The sequence below is a fragment of the Procambarus clarkii genome, chromosome 32 (assembly GCF_040958095.1).
Source record: "Procambarus clarkii isolate CNS0578487 chromosome 32, FALCON_Pclarkii_2.0, whole genome shotgun sequence".
In the NCBI taxonomy this organism is placed as follows: Eukaryota; Metazoa; Arthropoda; class Malacostraca; order Decapoda; family Cambaridae; genus Procambarus; species Procambarus clarkii.
In genome coordinates this window covers 27,555,649-27,581,441 of record NC_091181.1, presented here as the reverse complement: position 1 = coordinate 27,581,441, position 25,793 = coordinate 27,555,649, and the positions used below count along the sequence as shown (strand labels likewise).

Genomic DNA, 25,793 nt, shown 5'->3' with positions numbered 1-25,793 from the left:
TTGGGTAGTGTGGAGCTTAGCACTCCCGACACGAGGACTAAGTTCCGTAGCCACTTTACCCGGAACTGTGGTCCTTCGAAAGAAAGTTTTGCTATCCTTCATGCAAGCATTCAGTCCATTTTAGGAGCTATTCTATGACACCTATGCATGCAAGCTCGTCTAGGACTGCAATCTCTTGTGCCTTATCAGAGTCTACCAATTTCGTGTAACAAGACTCTTTAATCAATCAAAAACTTTATTCATAAATTGTTGTAGATTTATAACTGAGAAAGTTTACATACAAGTACAGTACAGTAATTACATGAGTGACAATAACAGGACAACATGCACACTGTTATTATCAGTCACAACCGTTACTGGTAACAACTTGTATAACTCATAACAACACTGCTGGATTAACAGCTGTACAACACTGAATCAAACGTATATTTTACGCATAAAGTGGGTGACATACAGGTAAAAATTAGAAAGATATAAAGTATTGTAGACAATATATATCTCAAAATTAGGATGATGATAACGACTAGCAGTAGAACTAATATAAATTAATCATATCATGGCGATGTGTATATATATATATATGTATATATTTGTTCACTCAGCATTCTACATCAACAGTACATTCAGGGGTCATCATGGCTCGGTCACTCTCCAAACACACACATCCTGTACGTCTCAGATGAACTCAAAACGCCTGTCAGTAAGTTGGTCCTTTCACGGTTGAGGATTAATAGCTAGGATGAGGTTACCGATGCCGAGTGAAGGTGATGAGGCTGGAGATAATTAGCGCCGTCGCTTTCACACTCACGCCGAGCTGTTGACGTCGCCTCTCCAGGCACCAGCAGCGGCCGTCCGGGCCCACCGCCCTGCACGCCACACCACTGATGGCTCCATAATGACAACAAGGCTACAACGTCATTAGCCCTGGGTACCACCGCCCATGGGATGGGTATAGGGTGCATAATAAACAAATGAATAATACAAAAACTGATTTCTGGATAAGCCAAGTCGTTTGGACACTTTGCACTCGATTCCTTTGTTTACCTATTAGTCAATAGGTACTCGGGGAGTTAATTGACTGTTGTGGGTTGTATCCTTGGAAAACTCAGTCATTGGCTAGGGGGACCTTAATAAATCTACCGGCCTTCCGGTCCCCGAGAGCGTAGTGAACATTTTTGTGGCGAAAAGCATGAATGAATAATTACATGTCGTCCTTTTTGTGTTTTATATTAATAATTCAGCACAGCTGTGCTAACTAGCAATTGTAATATACAACATAGATGACCAGACCACACACTAGAAGGTGAAGGGACGACGACGTTTCGGTCCGTCCTGGACCATTCTCAAGTCGATTGTCAAGTCGACAATCGACTTGACAATCAAGTCATTCTCAAGTCACAATCGACTTGAGAATGGTCCAGGACGGACCGAAACGTCGTCGTCCCTTCACCTTCTAGTGTGTGGTCTGGTCATCATACTTTAGCCACGTTATTGTGACTCATCGCCTGCATGCAACATAGATTTAGAGAGAGGCGGGGAAAATCGGGTCTGTCAAATTCGATGGAATTCTGTCATTGTCACTATGATACAGCAGGAGAGAGAGAGACGGGTAGATTACATCTTCGTAGAGATTTAGACTGTCAAAAAGCATGTGTTACAGTTCTTCGCCAACACCTGACACGTGAGGTGAAAAAAACAGTCATGAGTATATAGACAATATATACTCATATATAGTATATAGGTCGCTCTCAGAGTACACAGACGGGGTCGCTGTCAGAGTACACATGTTATTATATATACATTTAATTATTTTTGTTTATATATACACAAGAAGGTACAAAGGGTTATGAAAGTAAATACGGTGGTAATTAAGGTTACACTCTTACAAAGCCACCAGCGCACGTAGGGTTCCCAGCGGGTTCTTATGAACCTAACACACACATGTAATGATAGGTACATTGTAGCAGAATTTTAATCCACATAACAAATACCTCGGCATAAAGTGATAAAATAAATTATACTGATTATGCACAAACAAATCACACAGACGTGATTATTCTGAAGAGTTTAGTTTAGTTCATCTATTTTACACCCCATACCCATATTGTGGCGGTAGTGGAAAGGGTTACAGAGGCACATAATGGGCTCAGGGACTTAACCCCACAATTCATTTAGCTAAGCAAGTTACAATCTTGATGAGCTAGTTACAAAATTCAGTATACGTCGTCACATCATCAATGGGTTCGAGATCGACCACAAGTACAGTTTCTAAAGCAACTGACATATATGGTGAACAAGTGTAACAATTGATATGTTTGTCCTGCACACCGCCCCCTATCCAGTGGGCAGCAGTGGATAGGTTACAATCACTTAGTTACTACTGAAGAGATGTGAGGAGTGAGGTGCCTCAAGGCTCGCTACTGGCCCCGCCGCTGTACCTGTCAGTAGCAACGACCACCTGCAAGGCTGTGTTCGTACCTGTCAGTTACAGCAAACGATACAAAACTAATGAGAGCACAAACTGAGGACGATAAAAGAGTGCTGCAAGTAGATCTTGACAAGCGGCATGAGTGCAAGCGGTACATGGCTGCTGGATTTTAACCCCAGCAAGTGTAGGGTGACGAAAATGGGAACGTTAGTTAGAGAATAGAAGGAAGTGACAGCGTAAGAAGCAGGCAACGATACCTATCACAACGACACAAAGACGGAATATTTGTATTTTTACGTTATTGTGCTTCCTATACCCACCTTGTGGACGCCAGTACATCCCTACCCCATCCTGTGGGCGCTAGTGCCCCTCATTCCCATCCTGTGGGCGCTAGTGCCCCTCATTCCCATCCTGTGGGCGCTAGTGCCCCTCATTCCCATCCTGTGGGCGCTAGTGCCCCTCATTCCCATCTTGTGGGTAGTAGTGCACTCCATACCCATCTTGTGGGTGCTTGTGCACCTCATACCCATCCTGTGGGCGATAGCGCACGCCATACCCTTCTTGTGGGTGGTAGAGCACTCCATACCCATCCTGTGGGTGGTAGTGCACTTCATACCCATCCTGTGGGCGGTAGTGCACTCCATACCCATCCTGTGGGCGGTAGCGCACTCCATACCCATCCTGTGGGCGGTAGAGCACTCCATACCCATCCTGTGGGCGGTAGCGCACTCCATACCCATCCTGTGGGCGGTAGCGCACTCCATACCCATCCTGTGGGCGGTAGCGCACTCCATACCTATCCTGTGGGCGGTAGCGCACTCCATAACCATCCTGTGGGCGGTAGCGCACTCCATACCTATCCTGTGGGCGGTAGCGCACTCCATACCTATCCTGTGGGCGGTAGCGCACTCCATACCTATCCTGTGGGGGGTAGCGCACTCCATACCCATCCTGTGGGCGGAAGTGCACTTCATATCCATGCTGTGGGCGGTAGTGCACTCCATACCCATCCTGTGGGCGGAAGTGCACTTCATACCCATCCTGTGGGCGGTAGTGCACTCCATACCCATCCTGTGGCCGGTAGAGCACTCCATACCCATCCTGTGGGCGGTAGCGCACTTCATACCTATCCTGTGGGCGGTAGTGCACTTCATATCCATGCTGTGGGCGGTAGTGCACTCCATACCCATCCTGTGGGCGGTAGTGCACTCCATACCCATCCAGTGGCCGGTAGAGCACTCCATACCCATCCTGTGGGCGGTAGCGCACTTCATACCTATCCTGTGGGCGGTAGTGCACTCCATACCTATCCTGTGGGCGGTAGTGCACTCCATACCCATCCTGTGGGCGGTAGCGCACTCCATACCCATCCTGTGGGCGGTAGCGCACTCCATACCCATCCTGTGGGCGGTAGCGCACTCCATACCCATCCTGTGGGCGGAAGTGCACTTCATATCCATGCTGTGGGCGGTAGTGCACTCCATACCCATCCAGTGGCCGGTAGAGCACTCCATACCCATCCTGTGGGCGGTAGCGCACCTCATACCCATCCTGTGGGCGGTAGCGCACCTCATACCCATCCTGTGGGCGGTAGCGCACCCCATTTTCTAACTACCAAACTTGAAGCATGTATCTGCCAAGTCTACAAGCCAAGAATAAGTATGACAAAACTTGCATATCTTCGCTTGTATTTGTTGTCGGCGGAGTAGATGAGCTGGGAGCAGCTCCCACCTGCAGAAAGTACTGTGGAATCAGCTCTTAGAAGAGTGAACCGCCGGGTCATGATCTGGATCACGGGTGATGAGGCCTGAGCCACACTCCCACTGGTCGTGGATGGCTATGATGTATCCATACCCATGGGGATGGGGATGACGTGGATACAATGACGTCATCATAACTATAGGCAGCAAAGTCTGGAGTGCCACCATAGACATTATTCATCAGCAGGTAGTTTATGACTGAATAAAACCACCCCTAACATTTCATCACAAATTCTGCCACGGAACACGTTTTTCCTCCACATTCTCCCCTGCTACTGAGCACGGGACCTTCTTTACTGCACGAGCTGAAGAAATCTTTGGAGGAGGTCCTGAGGGAGGAGGTGACGGGCCGCTGCCAGCATGTGAGGGTCATCACACTCGGCCAGACACACCAGCAGGTTATTGACCAGGGTTAGCTCTTCACTATTGTTATGCAAGATCTGGGCGACTTCACCATCTGTCTCGTGTGCGAGATGGCGGCGGTTCTTGACCTTCAGTGCTGTATCCCGTGCGATAACGCAAACCTTCTGGAAATTTATAGCTATTGTGTTCGTTATGTCTCGCACATTATTCTTTTGGGCCTGAGGAGCCAGTTCCACGTGGTGGTATAAGACAGTGAGTTGTCTGGCTTCTTCCTGGCTGATGAGGAGAGATCTGAGCATGTCAGCGCCGCGTTGGCTACCGTACACCGCTGTCAGGTAACGGGTGAGCAACCCCAGATAATGTTGACGTCCGCACTTGACGGCGTCAGCATCAATCAGTTCTGGCTCCTGGCAGAAGAGTGTGAGCACCTGTGTCAACAATGCTACCCTCGGGTCTGCAAAGAGACGAGTATAATGCATGTAAAATGTCATGAGGAGCACAAAGTGATCATGAGAAACAATCTGGCGGATGGTGGTAGCGGACAGAACCTTGGTGTGGTTTGTGAAGGGCGGCGCGTCCTTACGTGGCCAGGTGTACTCCTCGTCGTCCATGAGCTGGGCGGCGGACACATGAGTGCTGATGCCCACCGCCAGACTTAGCAGTTTCTGGCGGTCAGAGGCGGCCAGCAGCCTGAACAATGGTATTTGTGTGTAAAACGAACTCTGTCGTTCGACGAAGAGACTATAAAGCTGCCACAAGCTGTCGACTTCATTCCCGTTAACAATTTCAGGTAAAGGGAAAAAAGAGAATGCATCGCGATGCGATTTCTGGAGATGCAGTATTTCATTAATATCTCTCGCCGGCAGTGCAGAACGGAGCTCCTCCTCTGTTAGCATAGTTTCGGAACGGGAAGGTAAGGACACCCGTGCTCGACTTTTGCTCCTTGATTTCTGCATGATGGACATGAGTTCAGTAACACCTTGACTTTCAGACTGTTTCGTAGGAGAGTCCTGGTGTAGCGGGAGCGTGGGGTCACTATTGTGTCCATGGGTGACATGGGGATTGAATTTTGGACGGCACTGCACGAGGAACTTATCAGCGCAGTGACTCTGGGTTCGCTGACAGCCGGCAAATACATATTTTTCCTCACAAAGCTGGTCATGAGCATGTTGATCAGAATACCATTTAACATTTCGATTAGAATAACAGGTGAAGGCCTCGAAATTAGGTGTATAAAAGTTGGAACATTGGGAAACTTGATCAGTCTGACACTTAACAGGAAATCCGTGAGTGGTGAGAGGAGAACCTCTGGATGGCACCGAGATGCTGAGGGACTTGGGGTCAGAAAGATCAAGCAAGGACTTGCACACAGGGTGAGCCTCCCACATTCTGTCTGTCTCATCCATCTGCTTACACCGACTGCCACTGAAGGAATAATAGATGGGACAGTGTGGATGAGAAAGGGAAAGGTTTCTCTTTTAGTTCACTTTTTTAAGGACGACTACGCTTGTATGCTTATAAAGAGTATGCTTGGACATAAAGACAACAAGCTGCAATCTTAGAACGCAAGATTCTTACAGGGTCCACCCTAATGAATGTTTCTTCGAGAAAGCAGATGAATACGGCATCCTCAGTCACCCACTCAGTATTCTTGCTCTAGACGTGTCAAGAATCTTCCAGCCTGCGGTACTAGAGGTCAGTATTATTACAACTTGATGACCGTAGCGGTGGCGTCGTTAACTACCACAAGTTCCTCTCCCCGCTAGCATCGATGATGCGGTGATGCTAGTGTGGTAGTCAAGGCCCTCCCTCTCTCCTGCCTCACAAACTCACACCCTGAAAAGATAAATAGTATAACTTTACGGCGAGAAAAATATATACTGCACACGCCCACATAACCACATAGAAAAGGCACCTATATCCTGGGATCACTTATGCACACAAAAGGATTCAATATTCTCTGACACGTCGCAAGCTGATGCTTCACTAAGAAATTATTAAACCAAGGTTGGTTATGTGTGAGAGATTCGGAAAGGAAATATTTCCTGTAGGACTGGGATCACCTGAACGCATTATGCGATACTTATACGAATGTACTAATTACGAATTTAATTAGCAGAATTCATGCACCTAACTGGACATATATTATAATAATTCATGACATAGTTGTCGGGACACAAGGTGAAGCCAGCTGATGAATCATTGTTAAGAATAATAGTCCAGGTGTGTGAGTGTTGTTAATGGGAACAGTTGTGCTTTATATTGTATGCGAACAAGCCTGAATGGTCCCCAGGACAATATGCAACTATGCAACTAATCTTGGGGTGTGAGTTTTCAGTTTTTATATTGTATATATGTGGAGAAATATGTTGATACCACAAGGGTAGCTATGTGTGTGTGTGGGGGGGGGGGATCCATACTTAATGTTGGGTAGGTGTATTTACTGTTTGTCTGCAGAATCCTTTCCTGCAGAAGTTTCCTTGCCCGAAACACTATGCTTATTAGTGGCTTTAGGTATTGTATGCACTAGCTATATCCATAAATCCAACAGGATGTTTGTAACTCTGCATCTATGTACGTAGTTTTCTTAAATAAACTATTATTATTATTATTATTATCGATCTATTAGCTCTTGGACCCCGCCTTTCTAACCAATGTATTTTCCTCTGTTATGTTTACTATATATATTTTCTAACACACACATACACATCCCCCAGGAAGCAGCCCATAGCAGCTGTGTAATTCTCAGGTACTTATTTACTGGTAGGTGAACATGTGCATCAGGTTAAAGAAACGCTGCTCATTTGTTCCTGCCTCTGTCAGGACTCAAACCCAAGCCCTTAGAACTATTACCTCTGCAACATGTCCTCGACTCAAGTCCATTACATCCAGCTGTCGGCACCACAGACGCTTTCATAAATTTATACATGCTGCTCATTCAAAACGGGAATGTTCTCAAATACAAATTTGGAGGACGGGCTGTATAGTTCAGCCCGTCCTCCAAACAAAGACTCAAAAGTGATTCCATGCACCCGCGAAATCCCCTGTTTATGAATGAAAAATGGTTGACACACGACTCACAGCTGATTTCGTTTGAACACTTCCGGAACAAGTGCTTTGCTGACGAATTTTGTTCGAACCACAACACTGTAAATGCTTCACCCACGTATTTCAAATACGAATAATCGCCAACAGAACCTGAACATCTAACCTAACCTATGCCTAACTATACATAGAATTTTTATGTATAAAAATATTAATTTATATATGAGAACAAATAAATGTTTAATACACAATGTTAAAATTGATGAATGCGTCTGGGGAGGACGGCCGCTGCTTTAAACAGCTTAGTGTGAGGAAGGGTTGGTAATTACCTAAGTGTAATTACCTAAGTGTAATTACCTAAGTGTAGTTACAGGATGAGAGCTACGCTCGTGGTGTCCCGTCTTCCCAGCACTCTTTGTCATGTGTGTGTGAGTGTGTGTGTGTGTAATTACCTAAGTGTAATTACCTTAGTGTAGTTACAGGATGAGAGCTACGCTCGTGGTGTCCCGTCTTCCCAGCACTCTTTGTCATATAACGAAAACTTTTTGACACCCAAACCAACCAGGAGACTTGAACCCTGGCCATCAAGATGGCAGGTACACACTTAACCTACTAAACCATAATTAGAGCCTTAAAAAAATGAAGACTAAACCGTAAGTTCGAACTCGTGACCGCGTGAATACCAGGTCCGACCTCTCAGTCTGACCACGATGCTTCCTAAATGTGTGTGTGTGTGTGTGTGTGTGTGTGTGTGTGTGTGTGTGTGTGTGTGTGTGTGTGTGTGTGTGTGTGTGTGTATGTAATTACCTAAGTGATTATTTCAGTGTAATTACAGGATGAGAGCTACGCTCGTGGTGTCCCGTCTTCCTAGTACTCTTTGAAACTACTGACGGTTTTGGCCTCCACCACCTTCTCACTTAACTTGTTCCAACCATCTACCACTCTGTTCGCAAAGGAGAACTTTCTAATAGTTTTTCATCACCTTTATTTTCTTAGCTTGAAATAATTTGCAAATTTCAAGAATTCCTCTTTGTTAATTTTGTCGATCCTTGTTATTAAAATACATTGTGACGGGGGACAGGCAGCCCGAGTGTATTTGTTTTCGCACGTTAGGGAAGGGAAGGGAATTATCAGGGGAAAGCGCCAGGCCATTAGTCTCTATAGTATATGTATATTATATTGGATGTCAACCAACAAACTAACACTTAACATAGAAAAGACCTACTACATCCTATTCGGAAGCAAATCTACAAATGCAATTCAGCTTCAGATTGACAATGTAAACATTAGCAATAAAAATGATGGAAAGTTTCTTGGCATATTCCTAGACAAGAGACTCAACTTCAGTACCCACATACAACACATAACTAAGAAAGTCTCTAAAACAGTTGATATACTCCCCAAAATCAGATATTATGTTCCTAACTCTGCTCCCATCTCTCTATATTATGCACTAATCTATCCCTATCTCAACTATGGTATCTGTGCATGGGGTTCAACCACTGCAAACCACCTAAAGTCCATCATCACCCAGCAAAAATCTGCTTTCAGAATAATGTCAAATTCTGCTTTCAGACAACACTCAGCCCCCTTGTTTAACTCCCTAAACATGCTAAACATAATCTCACTCCACAAATTCTCTTGTGTCAACTACATTTACAAAACCCTGTTCTTAAATGCAAATCCTTGTCTGAAACTCTTCTTGGACAGATGTAATAGGACCCATTATCACCACACCAGAAATAAATATATCTTTGATATCCCCAGAGTTAAACTTAACCTGTGTAAACACCCTATGCAAATAAAGGGACCCAGTTTATGGAACTCACTCCCTACTGAATTGAAAAGCTGTCCAACTTTTACATCATTCAAAATCAATACTAAAAAGTACCTAATTTCATCTTCATAGTTTTTCACTTTTTGCTTTAAAATTGCACTGTACCAATTGCTACCCAATCTCCCAACCTCTATGTTCCCAATTTGAACATCTTTACCATTGTGATCATTGCTGTCTTCTTATATGTGCTGTCAATCTGTGGTATGGTGTTTATAAATCTTGTTTATCTGTATCTTTTGCTACCCAGTCTCCCAATCTTTATGTACCCAATCTGAACATCTTTACCATTGTGATCATTGCTGTCTTATATGTGCTGTCAATCTGCTGTATGGTGTCTATTAACCTTGTTTAAATTACTAATCAAGCTGTCAATGTAATCAATCAGAGCTTTAATATAACAATGTGCTTTAATATACCTACTTATCTCTCTCATCTCATTTTTCTCTTGTAATGTATCTTTATCATTTATCAATTCTGATTGAAATTACCTACTTAAAATTATCTGCTAGATTAAGGACCTGCCCGAAACGCTGTGCGTACTAGTGGCTTTACAAGAATGTAAATACTGTACTATCCAATGTTTTCTCTCTCCCAATGTACGATATATATATATATATATATATATATATATATATATATATATATATATATATATATATATGTCGTACCTAGTAGCCAGAACTCACTTCTCAGCCTACTATGCGAGGCCCGATTTGCCTAATAAGCCAAGTTTTACTGAATTAATATATTTTCTCTAATTTTTTTCTTATGAAATGATAAAGCTACCCATTTCATTATGTATGAGGTCAATTTTTTTTTATTGGAGTTAAAATTAACGTAGATATATGACCGAACCTAACCAACCCTACCTAACCTAACCTAACCTATCTTTATAGGTTAGGTTAGGTAGCCGAAAACGTTAGGTTAGGTTAGGTTAGGTAGGTTAGGTTGTCGAAAAAACATTAATTCATGAAAACTAGGCTTATTAGGAAAATCGGGCTATGCATAGTAGGCTGAGAAGTGAGTTCTGGCTACTAGGTACGACATATATATATATATATATATATATATATATATATATATATATATATATATATATATATATAAACTGTATATATAGACGTTAGGCCTATATCGAGGTTTATATCGTTAGGCTTATATTGGAGTTCCTTATCTAGTCCGTTCATCTAGTGCCCGGTGTAGCAACGTATGTGTGTGTGTTGTTGTTGTTAATGTTGTTATTTTTGTTGTTGTTGATGTTGTTGTATTTGTTGATATTGTTGTTATTGTTGTTTATTTATTTATTTATTTATATACAAGAAGGTACACTGGGGTTAACAGAGAACATAGAAATTAAATTGAATTTACATTCGTGTAAAGCCACTAGCACGCATAGCTTTTCTGGCAAGTCGTTAAACAGATAATTTTTAGATAATTCACAGTAAAATTGACAAAATATGTTTACAGGTACTTTACAACTTTACTTTACAGGTACAGATAATTTTAAGTAGGATAATTACAGTAAAATTGTCAAAAAATGTTTACAGGTACATTGCAAGAAATTTTGACACAAAAGCAGATTAGACTAATACACAATAATGAACAGGGATTACTAGGCACATTAGGATAACATTACAGGGTTATATATTGGGTCACTGAAGCACAGTATGAGGATCATTTCAAGGATGATAAGTATAGCTTGAGCTACCTCATCCCTCTGTGTGTTTTTTACCTCAAAAAACTTATTTCAATTTCAAGGAATAATGCAGTAGAATATGCATCCAATACAACAACCATGATATCAGATGATATCTAAGACTACAATGATAAAGTAATATGGCTCTGGTACATATATTGGGGGACTGGGTAGCACTAGACACAGTGAGAGATAAAGCACTAGGTAGAACACTATGAAGATGAAATGTTGTTGATGTTATTGTTGTTCTTATTGTTGTTGTTGTTATTGATATTGTTGTTATTGTTGTTGTTGTTAATGTTATTGTTGATGTTGTAGTTCTTGTTTTTGTTGTTGTTGATGTTGTCGTTATTGTTGTTGTTGTTGAATATGACAAAGAATTAGTCGATTATTCTAGCCCAAATCTTCCCTATATATCTTAGATATTTTTTCAACTGAGAAGGAAGTTGGAAATTTATTTATTCAAAAACAAATTTTAAGAAAATAGTGATTCTCATGCATTTCTCTAAGTTCAACTGAGCATCCTCAGAGGCACAGTGGAGGCGATTGCAAAAGACGGATAAAACACTGTATATGGCATGTGTGGATGCTGAGGAGAGAGATCACATGAGGAGATGAGAGGGGCATCATCTGGCAGTTCTCCCTTGGTCATGCTGATGGAAGTATGGACCAATACATGAGTTGACTGTCATACACTGGATCAGTGTACTCACCTAATTGTGCTTGCGGGGGTTGAGCTTTGGCTCTTTGGTCCCGCCTCTCAACTGTCAATCAACTGGTGTACAGATTCCTGAGCCTACTGGGCTCTATCATATCTACATTTGAAACTGTGTATGGAGTCAGCCTCCACCAAAAACATTATTTTTGTGTATGTATGTATTTATATGTATGTATTTTTTGTATGTGATGTTAAGTACTTCTGCCATTATCAATATATATCTCTCTCTTGATTCTTTCACTGTTGGTGGTCGGGATCATTATGGTGATAGTCTGGTTGTGTGTAGATGTGATGTGGTCCCGGAGCCTTGCTGTGCCCTCACAGTGTGTCGCCTTCATGAAGATACCAACAACACCCAGATAAATAACAGATATATCCAGTAGGGCCAACCTTTGTTAGTGCTTATAAGTGTATAGCAACAACACATATGTAAGTTACAGGTACGTTAAGATGAGTGCCACCCCTGCACCTGATGACTGCCTGACTCACAGTGGTGAGTGCCAGGTGAGCCCAGATAAGCACCACCCTCACACTGGTGAGTGTCAGGTGAGCCCAGACGAGCACCACCCTCACAGTGGTGCCAGGTGAGCCCAGACGAGCACCACCTTCACACTGGTGAGTGCCAGGTGAGCCCAGACGAGCACCACCTTCACACTGGTGAGTGCCAGGTGAGCCCAGACGAGCACCACCTTCACACTGGTGAGTATTGCTTCTCAACTCGTAAACTATTGTCTCCGTCCTCCCCTTGAGAGATAATGATGCACGAGTGGATGTGTCCTTGCGGAGCTGTGCTCGTCTCTCCTGCTGGGGCACCAAGCTAAATGTTGTAGGCCTACTAGTACCTGTGTTTCTCTTGGGTGTAAAATGAAGCCACAATGGTATAATGTGAGGCCAATATATATATATATATATATATATATATATATATATATATATATATATATATATATATATATATATATATATATATATATATATACATAAATAGAACGTCAAACAAAGCCAGACAGAACCTCAGCCAGCTGTTGAGCAGGTCATGAAACGTCTAACACCTGTATGCATCACCAACACCCTCCCTCACCATCAACCCTCCCCCCCCCCCTCACCACCACCCAGCTGCACATGTTAATATGATGCGACCGTCATATGTTGCTTATATGTTGATTCCCATCAAGGTGACGGGACATGATGTATACATGTGTGGATAACTGTGAATCGTTCATGAAATGTGTGCCAAAGTTTTACCTGAATTTACATGAGGGACCACTACCTCTCTAGGGGCCTCGACGAGGACAGGAAGCCGTCGTTTTGTCAAAGGCGTCCCCATATCTCTAGATGATTTTATCGAGCTGGATTTTGAATTATAGCAGAGTTAACAGAGTTTTGGCATTTACGGCTTCAGCTGGTAGGGGGTTCCATAGGTTTATAACCTTGTGGGTAAAAAAAAATCTGTTCTCAGGCCTACATTGTTGCTTGTTGAGCTTAAAACCGTTGCTCCTTGTTTGTGTTACATTTAACATTTCGAAGAAATTGTCTAGATTAGTTTCATCTTTTTTGGTCTCTATGTTCATGTCAGTGCGTGACTGTTGTGAGCCTCTTGTTGAATCACTTGTGACACAAAAGATTATTGATGTGTGTACTTGTGTGGGTGATTAAATATGTACGTGTATGTATATATGTATACGTATATATATATGTACATGTATGAGAATGTGTACATGTATATATAACATTAATAATGTTGTAACTAGCGTCAAAAATTGTTATTTGCTTAGCTAAACGAACTAGAGGGTTCAGTTCCTGAACCGATTATATGCCTCTGTAATCCTTTACACCACCGCCCACGGGATGGGTATGGGGTGCATAATAAAGAAAGAATTTGAATTGGTCTGTTAGATTCAGGACCTGCCTGAAACTTTATGCGTGTTAGTGGCTTTGCCAGACTGTAAAAATATCAATATTATGTAATCTCACAAATCCATTGTACCTTCTTGTCAATAAAGTATTATTATTATTATTATTATTATTATTATTATTATTATTATTATTATTATTATAACATCCTCCAAATTGTTTATTATTTTAATTTTTTTAATGAGATCAGCCCTGTCATGTCTGGTTTGTGGTGCTGTTAGTCGTGTGGTTCTCAACCTGTCCTGGTATGAGGGTACCAGGTACATAGCATATCTCTCATGTCACCTGCGGTTATGAGAGATAACACAAGTCTGTGCACCTGTGGTTATGAGAGATAACACAAGTCTGTGCACCTGTGGTTATGAGAGATAACACAAGTCTGTGCACCTGTGGTTATGAGAGATAACACAAGTCTGTGCACCTGTGGTTATGAAAGATAACACAAGTCTGTGCACCTGTGGTTATGAAAGATAACATAACAACAGAAATTTACACAGTTGAATCATTACCTTATTTTCCTTAAAGTGTGTGGGATCCCTTAAACATACTTGAAGGTCCCTAAAATGTTTAGATGTTGAAATCACTACGAGAAAATGGAATTATGATTGTTTAAACAATCAACCGAACCATATAATAATAATAATAATAATAATAATAATAATAATAATAATAATAATAATAATAATAATAATAATAATAATAATAATAATAATAATAATAATAATGACAGCTAATTATCAAGAGAGCTAAACTCTCTCTAAGAGAGTGAGGGAAGAGCCCAAAAGATGGGTTATAGGGACGGAGAAAGAGGGAATAATGCCAGTAATAAAGCAATAACTGATAACAATAATGAAACAAGAGTGTGGACCGCTGGGAGGCTAAGAGCCACGCCCAGGAATAATGTTGTAGCATCTCACTAACGTGTAGTTCTTGCAACAAAAATGCAATTCTAGTAAACATTGATATTCACTTAGGATGAGGCTACTACTAATAGTATAACTCATAACGTTTTAATACTACATCTGGTACTACTACAACTACTTCTACTACTATAACTACTACTACTAAGAATAGTGATGCTGCTGCAACTACTGCTGCTACTACTACATTCCTATAAGTAAACCAGCAATGGTCTGTTAGGATACTTTTGCCCCATACAAACTCACAAAAAGTTCACGTCACTAATAATGACCCCGGCCACCAGTGCCATTACCGCTGCAGTTTCAACTGTCATGATGTACGTGATGTACGTTCGTAGATGTACTTCATCTACGAACGCCTTCCAGCTCGCCACGACACTGTTAATACTGTCAACAGCTGTATAGGCCTTCGTTACCATGATACGTGAACGCTCAGAAGAGAATCAGAGACAGGCAATGAGAGGCTTGAAACGGAACATGCATGAAAGCGAGAGAAAGAGGACAAAGGTATGCCAGAGGAAAAGAAGAGAGAATGAAAAGTCTCCTAGAGCCTCCTAGAGCCCAGGTGAATGCTAAGAAGAGAGAACTAAGTCAGAAGCTGTGATAGAAGACAGTAAGATAAGAAGAGAGGGGCAGTGAGACTAATCTTGCATATGACTGGGATTACCTGATTATTTTTGTCCGTGTGTAATCGTTCCTGACTGTATATCTAAAACTAACTGAAAGTTGCTGTTAATTGTTTGTGTCAGAGAAGTGTCTGTGTTGAGGGGAAATGATCTGAGGAGGTCAACTGCTGGTACGCGTACATCATGAGAAACAGAGCACCAACTGCCTATAACTGTTCTTCAATAAATCTTTCTGTTCCACCATCCCTCACGGTGCATTTACTTGAATTTACCTGAGGGCCATTAATTATTCTCTCTCTCGTGGCCTCGATGACGATAGGAAGCCCGCGGCTAGTCAAAGGTCCCCAATTTGTCCCCTAATGATGCGTCTATCGGCTCGCACTCTTAAGAACAAGGTAGTGTGTGCCCTGCGGTGATCACTGAAGAACCACTGGCAGTATTCTTCTGTGTTAACTAGAGTGTCACAAGTTCTAGTGTTAACTAGAAGGCTTCACCACAATAATCATTGTGGTGAAGAGTGTGAGGGAGCACACACTGGCCACTTATTAACCACATCCACACGGTCAAGGGGACTATAGCCAGGGGCCAGATTCACGAAGCAGTTACGCAAGCACTTACGAACCTGTACATCTTTTCTCAATCTTTGGCGGCTTTGTTTACAATTATTACACAGTTAATGAGCTCCGAAGCACCAGGTGGCTGTTTATAACAATAACAACAGTTGATTGGCAAATTTTCACGCTTGTAAACTGTTTAATAAATGTAACCAAAGCCGTCAAAGATTGAGGAAAGATGTACACGTTCGTAAGTGCTTACGTAACTGCTTCGTGAATCCGGGTCCTGGTCCAGTGGTCCTGGTGTTTGACCCTCCTCCTCACCTCCTCACATACTCATCACTCTCGCTAAAACTTTACACTAGAAATAGTAAATACAAATCTTTACTTATTTTCAAGTATTTTATCAACACCTTCCTCGTTACGTTCACTAATTTGTCTTACTATATAGATAATATTTGCTGTTGATCTTCTTCTCTCTTTTTTTGCTGCTGATGCTGTTTCCTGCTGCTGTTGTGGTTGGTGCTGGTGATGCCTTACTTGCTAGACGCTAGATCAGCCTCCCTGTGAGCAGACGGTGTGTCTGGCGTCCGCGGGGGTGTGTGTGGGTGTATGAGAGTTTACGAAAACATGTGTGGGTGTCAGTGTGTGTGTGTGTGTGTGTACGTGCGTGAGAGTTGTGGAGGAGTGGTGAACAGGTGTGTGTTTTAAGGTGTCTGACAGCAAGTTTAGCGCACATACGCACACACATGAGCCAAAACTGTTCCATAGCCATATCAGGAGGACGATGACTGTGAATGATCAAGTTATCAGACCTGAAAAAAGTGAGGGAGGACACAGAAAATTATAAGGAGGTATGTGAGGAACTTAACAAAGGCTTTCAGGAAGTATTCAAGTTATAATCCACACCGAACAGGCACTGGAAAGCCTCACTGAAATAAAAGTGTCCCTAGAAGAAGTAAAGAAACAACTACAGGAATTGTATGTGACAAAAGCCGTGGGACCAGACAAAGTATCGCCATGAATACTAAAAGAGGCAGCTGAATCATTGTGCAGCCCACTTGCCATAATATTTTATTCCTCTCTAGAAACCGGAAACTTCCTGGCTGTTGGAAAATGGCTAAGGCGGTGACAATCTACAAGAAAGGGGGAAGACAGACACCGTTAAACTACAGACCCATAACACTAACAAGTATCCCCTGCAAGTTACTAGAGAGACTGATACGAAGCTGACTAGTAGAACATTTTCACCAGATAAACTTTGTCTCAAGGCACCAGCACGGATTTAGTAAAGATAAATCGACAAATGCAATTCAGCTTCTGATAGACAATGTTAACATCAGCAATAAAAATGATGGAAAGTTCCTTGGCCTATACTTAGACAAGAGACTTAACTTGAGTATCCACACTCAACATATAATTTAGAAAGTCTCTAAAACAGTTGGTATACTCTCTAAATCAGATATTATCTACCTAACTCTGCTCTCCTCTCATTATACTATGCACTAATCTATCCCTATCTTACATATGGTATCTGTGAATGGTTGAACCCCCCGTTCAACCACTGCAAACTACCTCAAGTCCATCATCACCCAGCAAAAATCTGCTATCAGAACAATAACAAACTATGCTTTCAGACAACACTCAGCTCCTCTGTTTAAATCCCTAAAACATGCTAAACATAAACTCACTCCACACATTCTCTTATGCCATCTACATTTATAAAACCCTGTTCTGAAACACTCCCTGGACAGATGTAAATGGACCCATAATCACCACGCCAGAAATAAATATATCTTTGATATCCCCAGAGTCAAACATAATCTGTGTAAACACTCTGTGCAAATAAAGGGACCTAGTCTATGGAACTCACTCCCTAACGAACTGAAAAGCTGTCCAACTTTTGCCTTATTCGAAAACAAAACCAAAAAGTACCTAATTTCATCTTCATAGTGTTCTACCTAGTGCTTTAACTCGCACTGTATCTAGTGCTACCCAACCCCCCAATATATGTACCAGAGCCATACGACTTTAACATTGTGATCATTGCTGTCATCTTATATGTGCTATCAATGTGCTTTAATGTGCCTACTAACCTTTGTAAAATTTTCTTACAATGTACCTGTTAACATTTTATAAATTTTGCTAGAAATTACCTACTTATCTGTCTACTTACCTATAAGTTGGATTTGTCAACAAACAAATGTGCGTGTGTGTGTGTGTGTGTGTGTGTGTGTGTGTGTGTGTGTGTGTGTGTGTGTGTGTGTGTGTGTGTGTGTGTGTGTGTGTGTGTTTTGAGGTAGGTCGCGTGTAAGACACAGGACGGCTGTGATCCCTGCAGGTGTACAGATGTTGGGGGGAGGGGGGGGTTAGGGCAGGTTATGGTGTTGTGTCACCTCCCACACTGCTGACTGCACACTTTACTTCCCCACCACCACCACCATTAACCAACCCCCACCCCCCACCCACCGCCGCTGTGAAAGCCATATGCAACCACCATCAACCTCAAACCCCACCACCACAATCACCAGTGTCGTCCATCCCCAGCAACTACCTCCACCATCATCACCACTCTACCCCCACCAGTGTCACTGTCATCACCACTGCCACCCATCACCACCATTACTAACAACCACCATTACCAACCACTATCACTAACAACCACCACCACCAACCACTATCACTAACAACCACCACCACCAACCACTATCACTAACAACCACCATCACCAACCACTATCACTACTAACAACCGCCACCACCCCTAACTATCTAAGCAATACATACTCACCTTACTGTGTCTACGCAGAGTGAAAGCTGTAGCTTCCGGACCCCCACTTCCTGCCCAGAGTTCCGAGGGCTGGAGGCCGGGGCCATCTTCTTCTTGCTCGTAAACAAGTTCTTGAATACCATTGCAGCCGCCTTGGTGGAGATAAGAGGCCCGTGTCTCCTAGAGGGTCCCGTAACTGGTGAATCCGGCCTCCGTTCGTGAGTCCTGCCTTTAAATTTTCGATCAGTTGGTCAAATTCTTTCCGAACTGATTGAGTTCTGTCATTTCTTTTTTTCGAATCCGTGTATTGAGTCTGCCTACAGCAGGCCTATGTATCCGCTCCTCTATGTCGCTCATATGTGTTCCCCTCGTTCATGTCTCTCACATGTGTCCCCCTCGTTCATGTCTCTCATATGTGTCCCCTCGTTCATGTCCCTCACATGTGTCCCCCTTGTTCATGTCCCTCACATGTGTCCCCCTTGTTCATGGCCCTCACATGTGTCCCCTTGTTCATGTCCCTCACATGTGTCCCCTCGTTCATGTCCCTCACATGTGTCCCCCTTGTTCATGTCCCTCACATGTGTCCCCTTGTTCATGTCCCTCACATGTGTCCCCTCGTTCATGTCCCTCACATGTGTCCCCTTGTTCATGTCCCTCACATGTGTCCCCTTGTTCATGTCCCTCACATGTGTCCCCTCGTTCATGTCCCTCACATGTGTCCCCCTTGTTCATGTCCCTCACGTGTCCCCTCGTTCATGTCCCTCACATGTGTCCCTCACATGTGTCCCCCTTGTTCATGTCCCTCACATGTGTCCCCTTGTTCATGTCCCTCACATGTGTCCCCCTTGTTCATGTCCCTCACATGTGTCCCCTCGTTCATGTCCCTCACATGTGTCCCCCTTGTTCATGTCCCTCACATGTGTCGCCTCGTTCATGTCCCTCACATGTGTCCCCTCGTTCATGTCCCTCACATGTGTCCCCTCGTTCATGTCCCTCACATGTGTCCCCTCGTTCGTGTCTCACCTCTGCAACACGTGTTCACCGCACTTAAATGTTATAAACCAAATTTACTTATGTGAAAATTTATAACTAAAATTTATGCGTTAATTAAAGCCAAACTGGAATCTCCTGTAGAGCTGGAACCTTCGCACATAACATTTACCTGAATTTACCAGATAGCCACTAACACTAGTGGCTCGATGAGGACAGGAAGCCGGCGGCTTGTTGAAGGTCCCCCCATTTGCCTTGATGATCTTTTTTCAGTTGTACTTTAAAAGTTAACAGTTTTTTTTTCAGTTACGGCTTCGGCAGGTAGGCGGTTCCATGGGTTAATAACCCTGTGGGCGAAAAGCATTTTCTGTTCTCAGTCCGACATTGTGGCTCGTTGAGCTTGACACCGTTATTCCGTGTTTGTGTTATATCTGACCTATCGGGGATATATCAGGGAGGCCTGGTCGACGACCGGGCCGCGGGGACGCTAAGCCCCGGAAGCACCTCAAGATAACCTCAAGGTAAGGTGACCTGAAGAAATTGTCCGGATCAACATCTTCTGACTTGTCCAGTATTTTAAAAGTTTCAATGAAATCCGCCCTGACATGCCTGGTTTGCAGTGTTGTTAGCCCTGTGGCCCTCAACCGTTCCTGATACGGGAGTTGACTTAGTTATGGAATAATTTTTGTTGCCCGGTGTTGCACCTTCTCCTGCGCAGCTATGTCCTTCTGAAGATGAAGTCTCCATGCTGGGAGCTTGAATACTGTAATCCAAATGGGGGCACACCAGAGAATCACTACCTTCTTTTCCTTAAAGCCAAAGGTACGCTTGATTATTCCAAGTGTTTGGTTAGCTTTTTGACTGCTGCTCCTTCCTGTTGTGCAACTTTCAATGAGTGGTGGATTCAGTGAGTGAATTTTTATTCCATGGTCCTTTTCTTCATCAATCTACTGTAATGCAATGCTATTAATTTGGTAGTTTGGGCGTGGGTTGTTACGCCCCACATGGGATCTCTAACATTTGTCAACATTAAGGACCTGCCCAAAACGCTATGCGTGTTAGTGGTTCTGTATGAATGTAAAAATACCAAGCTAACGTAATCTCACCAACCCATTGTACCTTCTTGCAAATAAATTATTATTATTACATTCTTGTACAGCCACTAGCACACATAGCATTTCGGGCAAGCCTTAATAATCCTAATTTTCCCAGGGAATACAACCCGCCAAATCATTTAACAACCAGGTACCCTTTCACTGTTGGGTAAACAGAAGCTACAGTTAAGGATTGGCGCCCAGTCAATCCTCCCCGACCAGGATATGAACCCAGGCCAAAGCGCTTGCGAAACGCGAGGCGAGTGTGTTACCACTCCGCCAGGGGGACAACTTAAATAAAATAAATAAATATGTTTATTCAGGTAAGGTACATACATACAAGTGATGTTACATTAATGGATTGATATATAGATAGAGCTAGTACATACAATGCCTAAAGCCACTATTACGCAATGCGTTTCGGGCAAGAAAAACATTAATATCTAGAACTTAATACTAATTGAGCATAAAGAATAAAAAGTGTTGAGAACAAATACAAATAAAGATAAAAAAAGGGGGAACATGACTGAAAAAGCAGCACAAATACAATAGGTTGACAAACAGTGTTGATTAAAAAAAATAAATAAATAACAGACATGGGTTGACAATAGAGGAGTGAGGTAGGTTACAGGGAATTTATTAGGTAGTGTTTAGTTTTTATCTTAAACTGGTTGAGAGAGGTACAGTCTTTAACATGGTTGGGAAGGTCATTCCACATTCTGGGTCCCTTGATTTGTAGAGCATTTCTAGTTTGATTAAGTCGTACTCTAGGAATATCAAAACTGTATTTATTTCTGGTGGTGCTCATGGGTTCTGTTACAACCTTCTATGAAGCTTTTGAGATCAGGATTAGCATTACAGTTCAGCGTTTTATATATACAATACAATACAATACAATAAAATTTTATTTAGGTAAGGTACATACATACAATAAATATTTACAAGGATTGTTTAACTTATAGGTATAGCTAGTACATACAATGCCTAAAGCCACTATTACGCAAATATGTATAATACACAAGAGAGAATGTGCAGTGACTTAATATCTAACATATTCAGAGATTTGAGTAAGGGTACCGAGTGATGTCTGGGGCCAGAGTTGGATATTGTCCTAATAGCAGCTTTGTGTTGGGTAATAAGAGGACGTAAATGATTTTGGGTAGTAGAACCCCAAGCACAAATACCATAGTTGAGGTATGGATAGATGAGGGAGTAATAGAGAGTAACCAGGGCAGGGCGGGGTACATAATATCTGATCTTAGAAAGAATGCCAACAGTTTTTGAAACTTTTTTTGATATATTTAGAATGTGACCCTGGAAATTCAGCTTGTGGTCGATGAGAACGCCAAGGAATTTGCCATCTAATTTGTTACAAATTTGGGTATTGTTTATTTTGAGATTTATCTGATTAGAGGATTTATTGCCAAACAGAATATAAAACGTTTTGTCAATGTTAAGGGTGAGTTTGTTGGCAGTTAGCCAAAGATGGACTTTCTCTAGCTCAGTATTTACTGTGGCATTTAGAGCAAGGGGGTCAGGACTGGAGTAAATGAAGGTTGTGTCGTCAGCAAATAGAATTGGTTTGAGGTGTTGGGAGGCATTTGGAAGGTCATTAATGTAGACGAGAAAGAGGAAAGGGCCAAGTATGCTGCCCTGAGGAACACCAATGTTGATGGGTAGGGTGGGAGAAATAGTATTATTCACAGAAACATACTGGAGCCTGTCAGTAAGATAAGATTTGAGGTATTGCTTATTATCTACTTGCAATTATATTACTAAATTGTACTTTTACTTATCAAATAAAAATTTGGGTTAAACATTACCACTAACCCTTACAATGTACTTATCATCTACTTTCAATTATATTACTAAATTTTATTTGTAAAACAAATATTGGGTTATACATTACCATTTAGTAAAGTTAATGTGATTATAATGCCACTTATGTAAGCCTTACTTATTATCTACTTTAGTTAAGCCTTAATATTATTTTATTATCTACTTTCAATTATATTACTAAAAATTACTTTTACTTATCCGGTAGTACAGACGGTTCGTTCTCGACTCACAATAAAAAATTCCGTGATCGGGATAGAAGGGAAGGGAATTATCGGGGGAAAGCGTCAAGTGCCATTATGTAGCACTTGGAAGGGATCAGGATAATGACTGAGGATAGGACGGGGGGAAGGAATGGTGCCCAACCACTTGGACAGTCGGGGATTGAACGCCGACGTGCATGAAGCGAGACCGTCGCTCTACCATCCAGCCCAAGTGGTTGGGCGGGCGGGATAGAAATGGTTGAGCGCATTTCCTTTCACCTAATGCTTTTGTTTACCTAACAGTAAGTAGGTACTCAGGAGATGGCCACAGTTTGTTGTGGGGTTGTATCTCTACCTGGGGGGAGAGAGCCTCGATATAAGCCAAACGTATACTGTATGTATAACTGTAACCTGGCTTCCTGTCACCCGACACAATGAATTATTATATAAAATAAATATTTAGCCCAGCACGAGTTTCATTCGCCTCCCCAAAAAACAATAAATAATTTTACCCAAGTACTAGTATCAATTACCCTACCCCAAAAAAACTAGTTTATTTCTGAATAGTTATATTTTACACATTCTATTCATTCATAACAAATTTAACAGTAACAAAATAGTTAATTTTGGGATGATTTTTGGCATTCCGAGAAGTTTTGGGTGATTTTATGGGCGGCCTTATAATAAGGATCGTTATAATCATTGCTTTAGAATTTAGATAAACAACAGAGTTCCGGAATTCAGGGGATGAAGTTTGGTTCTGCATACTATGTTATGTAAGAACTTTTTAATTATAGAAAACGTTGTAATCAGATTACTTTTATATACAGGTATCTTATTTGAACCCAATAGAGTCAAAGATCAGCTGATCTTGTGTTGACATGGGAATCAGCTGACACATGTAAACAACATCACAGTTGTGCTTGCCGGAGGGTAATAGGTTTTGAGGGTCTCTTTTTCACGCAAACTGCACATACCATAAAGAAGAAGATTTTTAGAGGTGTTATTGGAAAGGGAAAGGGTCTCTTTTTCACGCAAACTGCACATATCATAAAGAAGGTTTTGAGGACTCCCGGTAAGTATTGACGCCCACCCGCTTCTTTCACTAGAAAGAAGACGGGAGAGATAAATCTACACAGTAAAATAAAAACGTACTGGAGTGAACGACATGGAAGAAAATGCAGAATAGAACCAGTGAAGAGCAGGGGTGCCATAGGCACAATCACAGAACACTATAACCATCAGAGGTCCACGGTTGTTCAAGATCCTCCTAGCGAGCATAAGAAATATTGCCGGAACAATCGTGGACATCTTCAAGAGGAAACTAGATTGTTTCCTCCAAGGAGTGCCGGACCAACCGGGGTGTGGTGGGTATGTGGGCCTGCGGGCCACTCCAACCAACAGCCTAGTGGATCAAACTCTCACAGGTCAAGCCTGGCCTTGGGCCAGGCTTGGGGAGTAGAACTCCCAGAACCCCATCAACCAGGTATCAACCAGGTAACCAGCGGACATCTTACTGTCTGCTCCGTTTGGAAACAGCCGTTAGGCATTCATCCTCAATGGTCTGTTTTATATCACACCTAGTTTACTCTTTATAATAATTATTATAATTTAATATAATAAGTATTATAATTTATATATTTTAATTACCCTGTATTAATTTAGCATTACTACCCCGTCTTGCTAAATACCAGTACAGTACTCGGTAATACTTTAATATAAATTGACATAATCCCTCATGTCTGTAATTTCTCAATTCCTTCACCTCCCTGATTTCAACCCATTGTTGCCTCTCTGACCTCAATCATTTTTTTTTCTTTTTTTCCTCTTTATTAGCATTAGTCGTGTATATCACTGTTAGACTTCATAAAGCCCTTACAAAAGCAATGTTACCTACAAATTGTCTACCCCTCATCTTAATATTTCTCTATATGGCTCTTTCTTTTTTAAATACTAACATAGTGAGTAATTACCTAATTGTAGTTACAGAATGAGAGCTATGCTCGTGGTGTCCCATCTTCCCAGCACTCTTCGTCATACTAGTATAACGCTTTGAAATTACTGATGGTTTTGGCTTCTAGCACCTTCTCACCTAACTTGTTCCAACTGTCTACCAATCTGTTTGTGAAAGGGGAATTTTTTTATATTTCTTGAGCAGCTTTGTTTAGTTAGTTTAAGTCTACGACCTCTTGTTCTTGAAGTTCCAGGTCTCGGGAATTCTTCCCTATAAATTTTAGCGATTCCTGTTATTATTTTTATATGTAGTGATGATATCGTCTCTTTTTCTTCTATCTTCTAGTTTTGGCATATTCAATGCCTCTAATCTCTCCTATAAAGAGAAATAAAGGGAATTGAATTAATCCATTCCACAGCCCCAGAAATCTTAACTTAAAAATACATTTTATATTGAATACAATTTTTTTTTTCTAACTACAATACAGTACATACGTTTATCTTACCTTTATGGAGGACTCTTGATGGCGTATGGAAGATGGTGATGAGGGGGGAGGAGGAGGAGAGGTGTTAATGTTTGGAAGGGGAGTCCCTTTCCATTATAACATCAGGCAGTAATGATTTCTCTGGGGTACACTCTCTTACGTTTTGCCTGCATACCACTAGGACCAGGTTGTGATTCACTGCTAGTTTGTCTCACTAAAAATTTGTCTAGTGACACTTGTTTTACCCTTCATTTTAATATTTACCTGTAGTGATGCATCACAGTGTCATTAAAAAGGTTAAGGCAACAGCCTACTGCTGCTTGATTTAGGCGAGTCATTTCAGCAAAAGTTTTCAGTTCTTCCCATGCTGCAAAAATTTTCTTAATTTTTGAGGAAGGGATATTCTGTACTGCCTCTATGGTCATCCTCACATGTGTTTTTATATGTTGAACCTTATCACTGACTTTCGTGGGACCTATGGCATGATATATAATAATTGGTTTTATGTTCAAAAAGCAAAACATCACCAAAAAAATAGAATTTCTCATAAGCGTGATCGTCACTAAGCGGGTGGCTCTAGTAAACTGAGGCAGGTCGGCCTG

At 41.9% G+C, this 25,793-nt stretch overlaps 2 protein-coding genes across 12 annotated transcripts in view; one reads left to right on the top strand and one right to left on the bottom strand.

The window, feature by feature from the left end:
- Nucleotides 1-217: 217 nt before the first annotated feature.
- On the bottom strand, nt 218-16,786 carry LOC123759317 (uncharacterized). Its single transcript, XM_045744205.2, has 2 exons — nt 16,306-16,786; nt 218-6,387 (listed from the first exon to the last, which is right to left on the bottom strand). Exon 2 carries the CDS (start codon nt 5,955-5,957, stop codon nt 4,482-4,484), a length of 1,476 nt encoding a protein of 491 aa, XP_045600161.1. The 5' UTR covers nt 5,958-6,387; nt 16,306-16,786; the 3' UTR covers nt 218-4,481.
- LOC123759318 (putative glutathione-specific gamma-glutamylcyclotransferase 2) overlaps nt 12,142-25,793 on the top strand; it is a 34,200-nt gene continuing 20,548 nt past the window's right edge. For 3 of the 11 annotated variants that reach the window (XM_045744216.2, XM_045744214.2, XM_045744206.2), the window contains exon 1: nt 23,449-23,529. The gene's annotated coding sequence lies outside the window, so the exon portion shown is untranslated. The other 8 variants (XM_045744212.2, XM_045744209.2, XM_045744213.2 and 5 more) reach the window with 8 other exon arrangements.

Excerpts from the sequence above, each read along its gene's own strand:
- LOC123759317 (XM_045744205.2), bottom strand. The coding sequence starts at position 5,957 with ATGGATGAGACAGACAGAATGTGGGAGGCTCACCCTGTGTGCAAGTCC.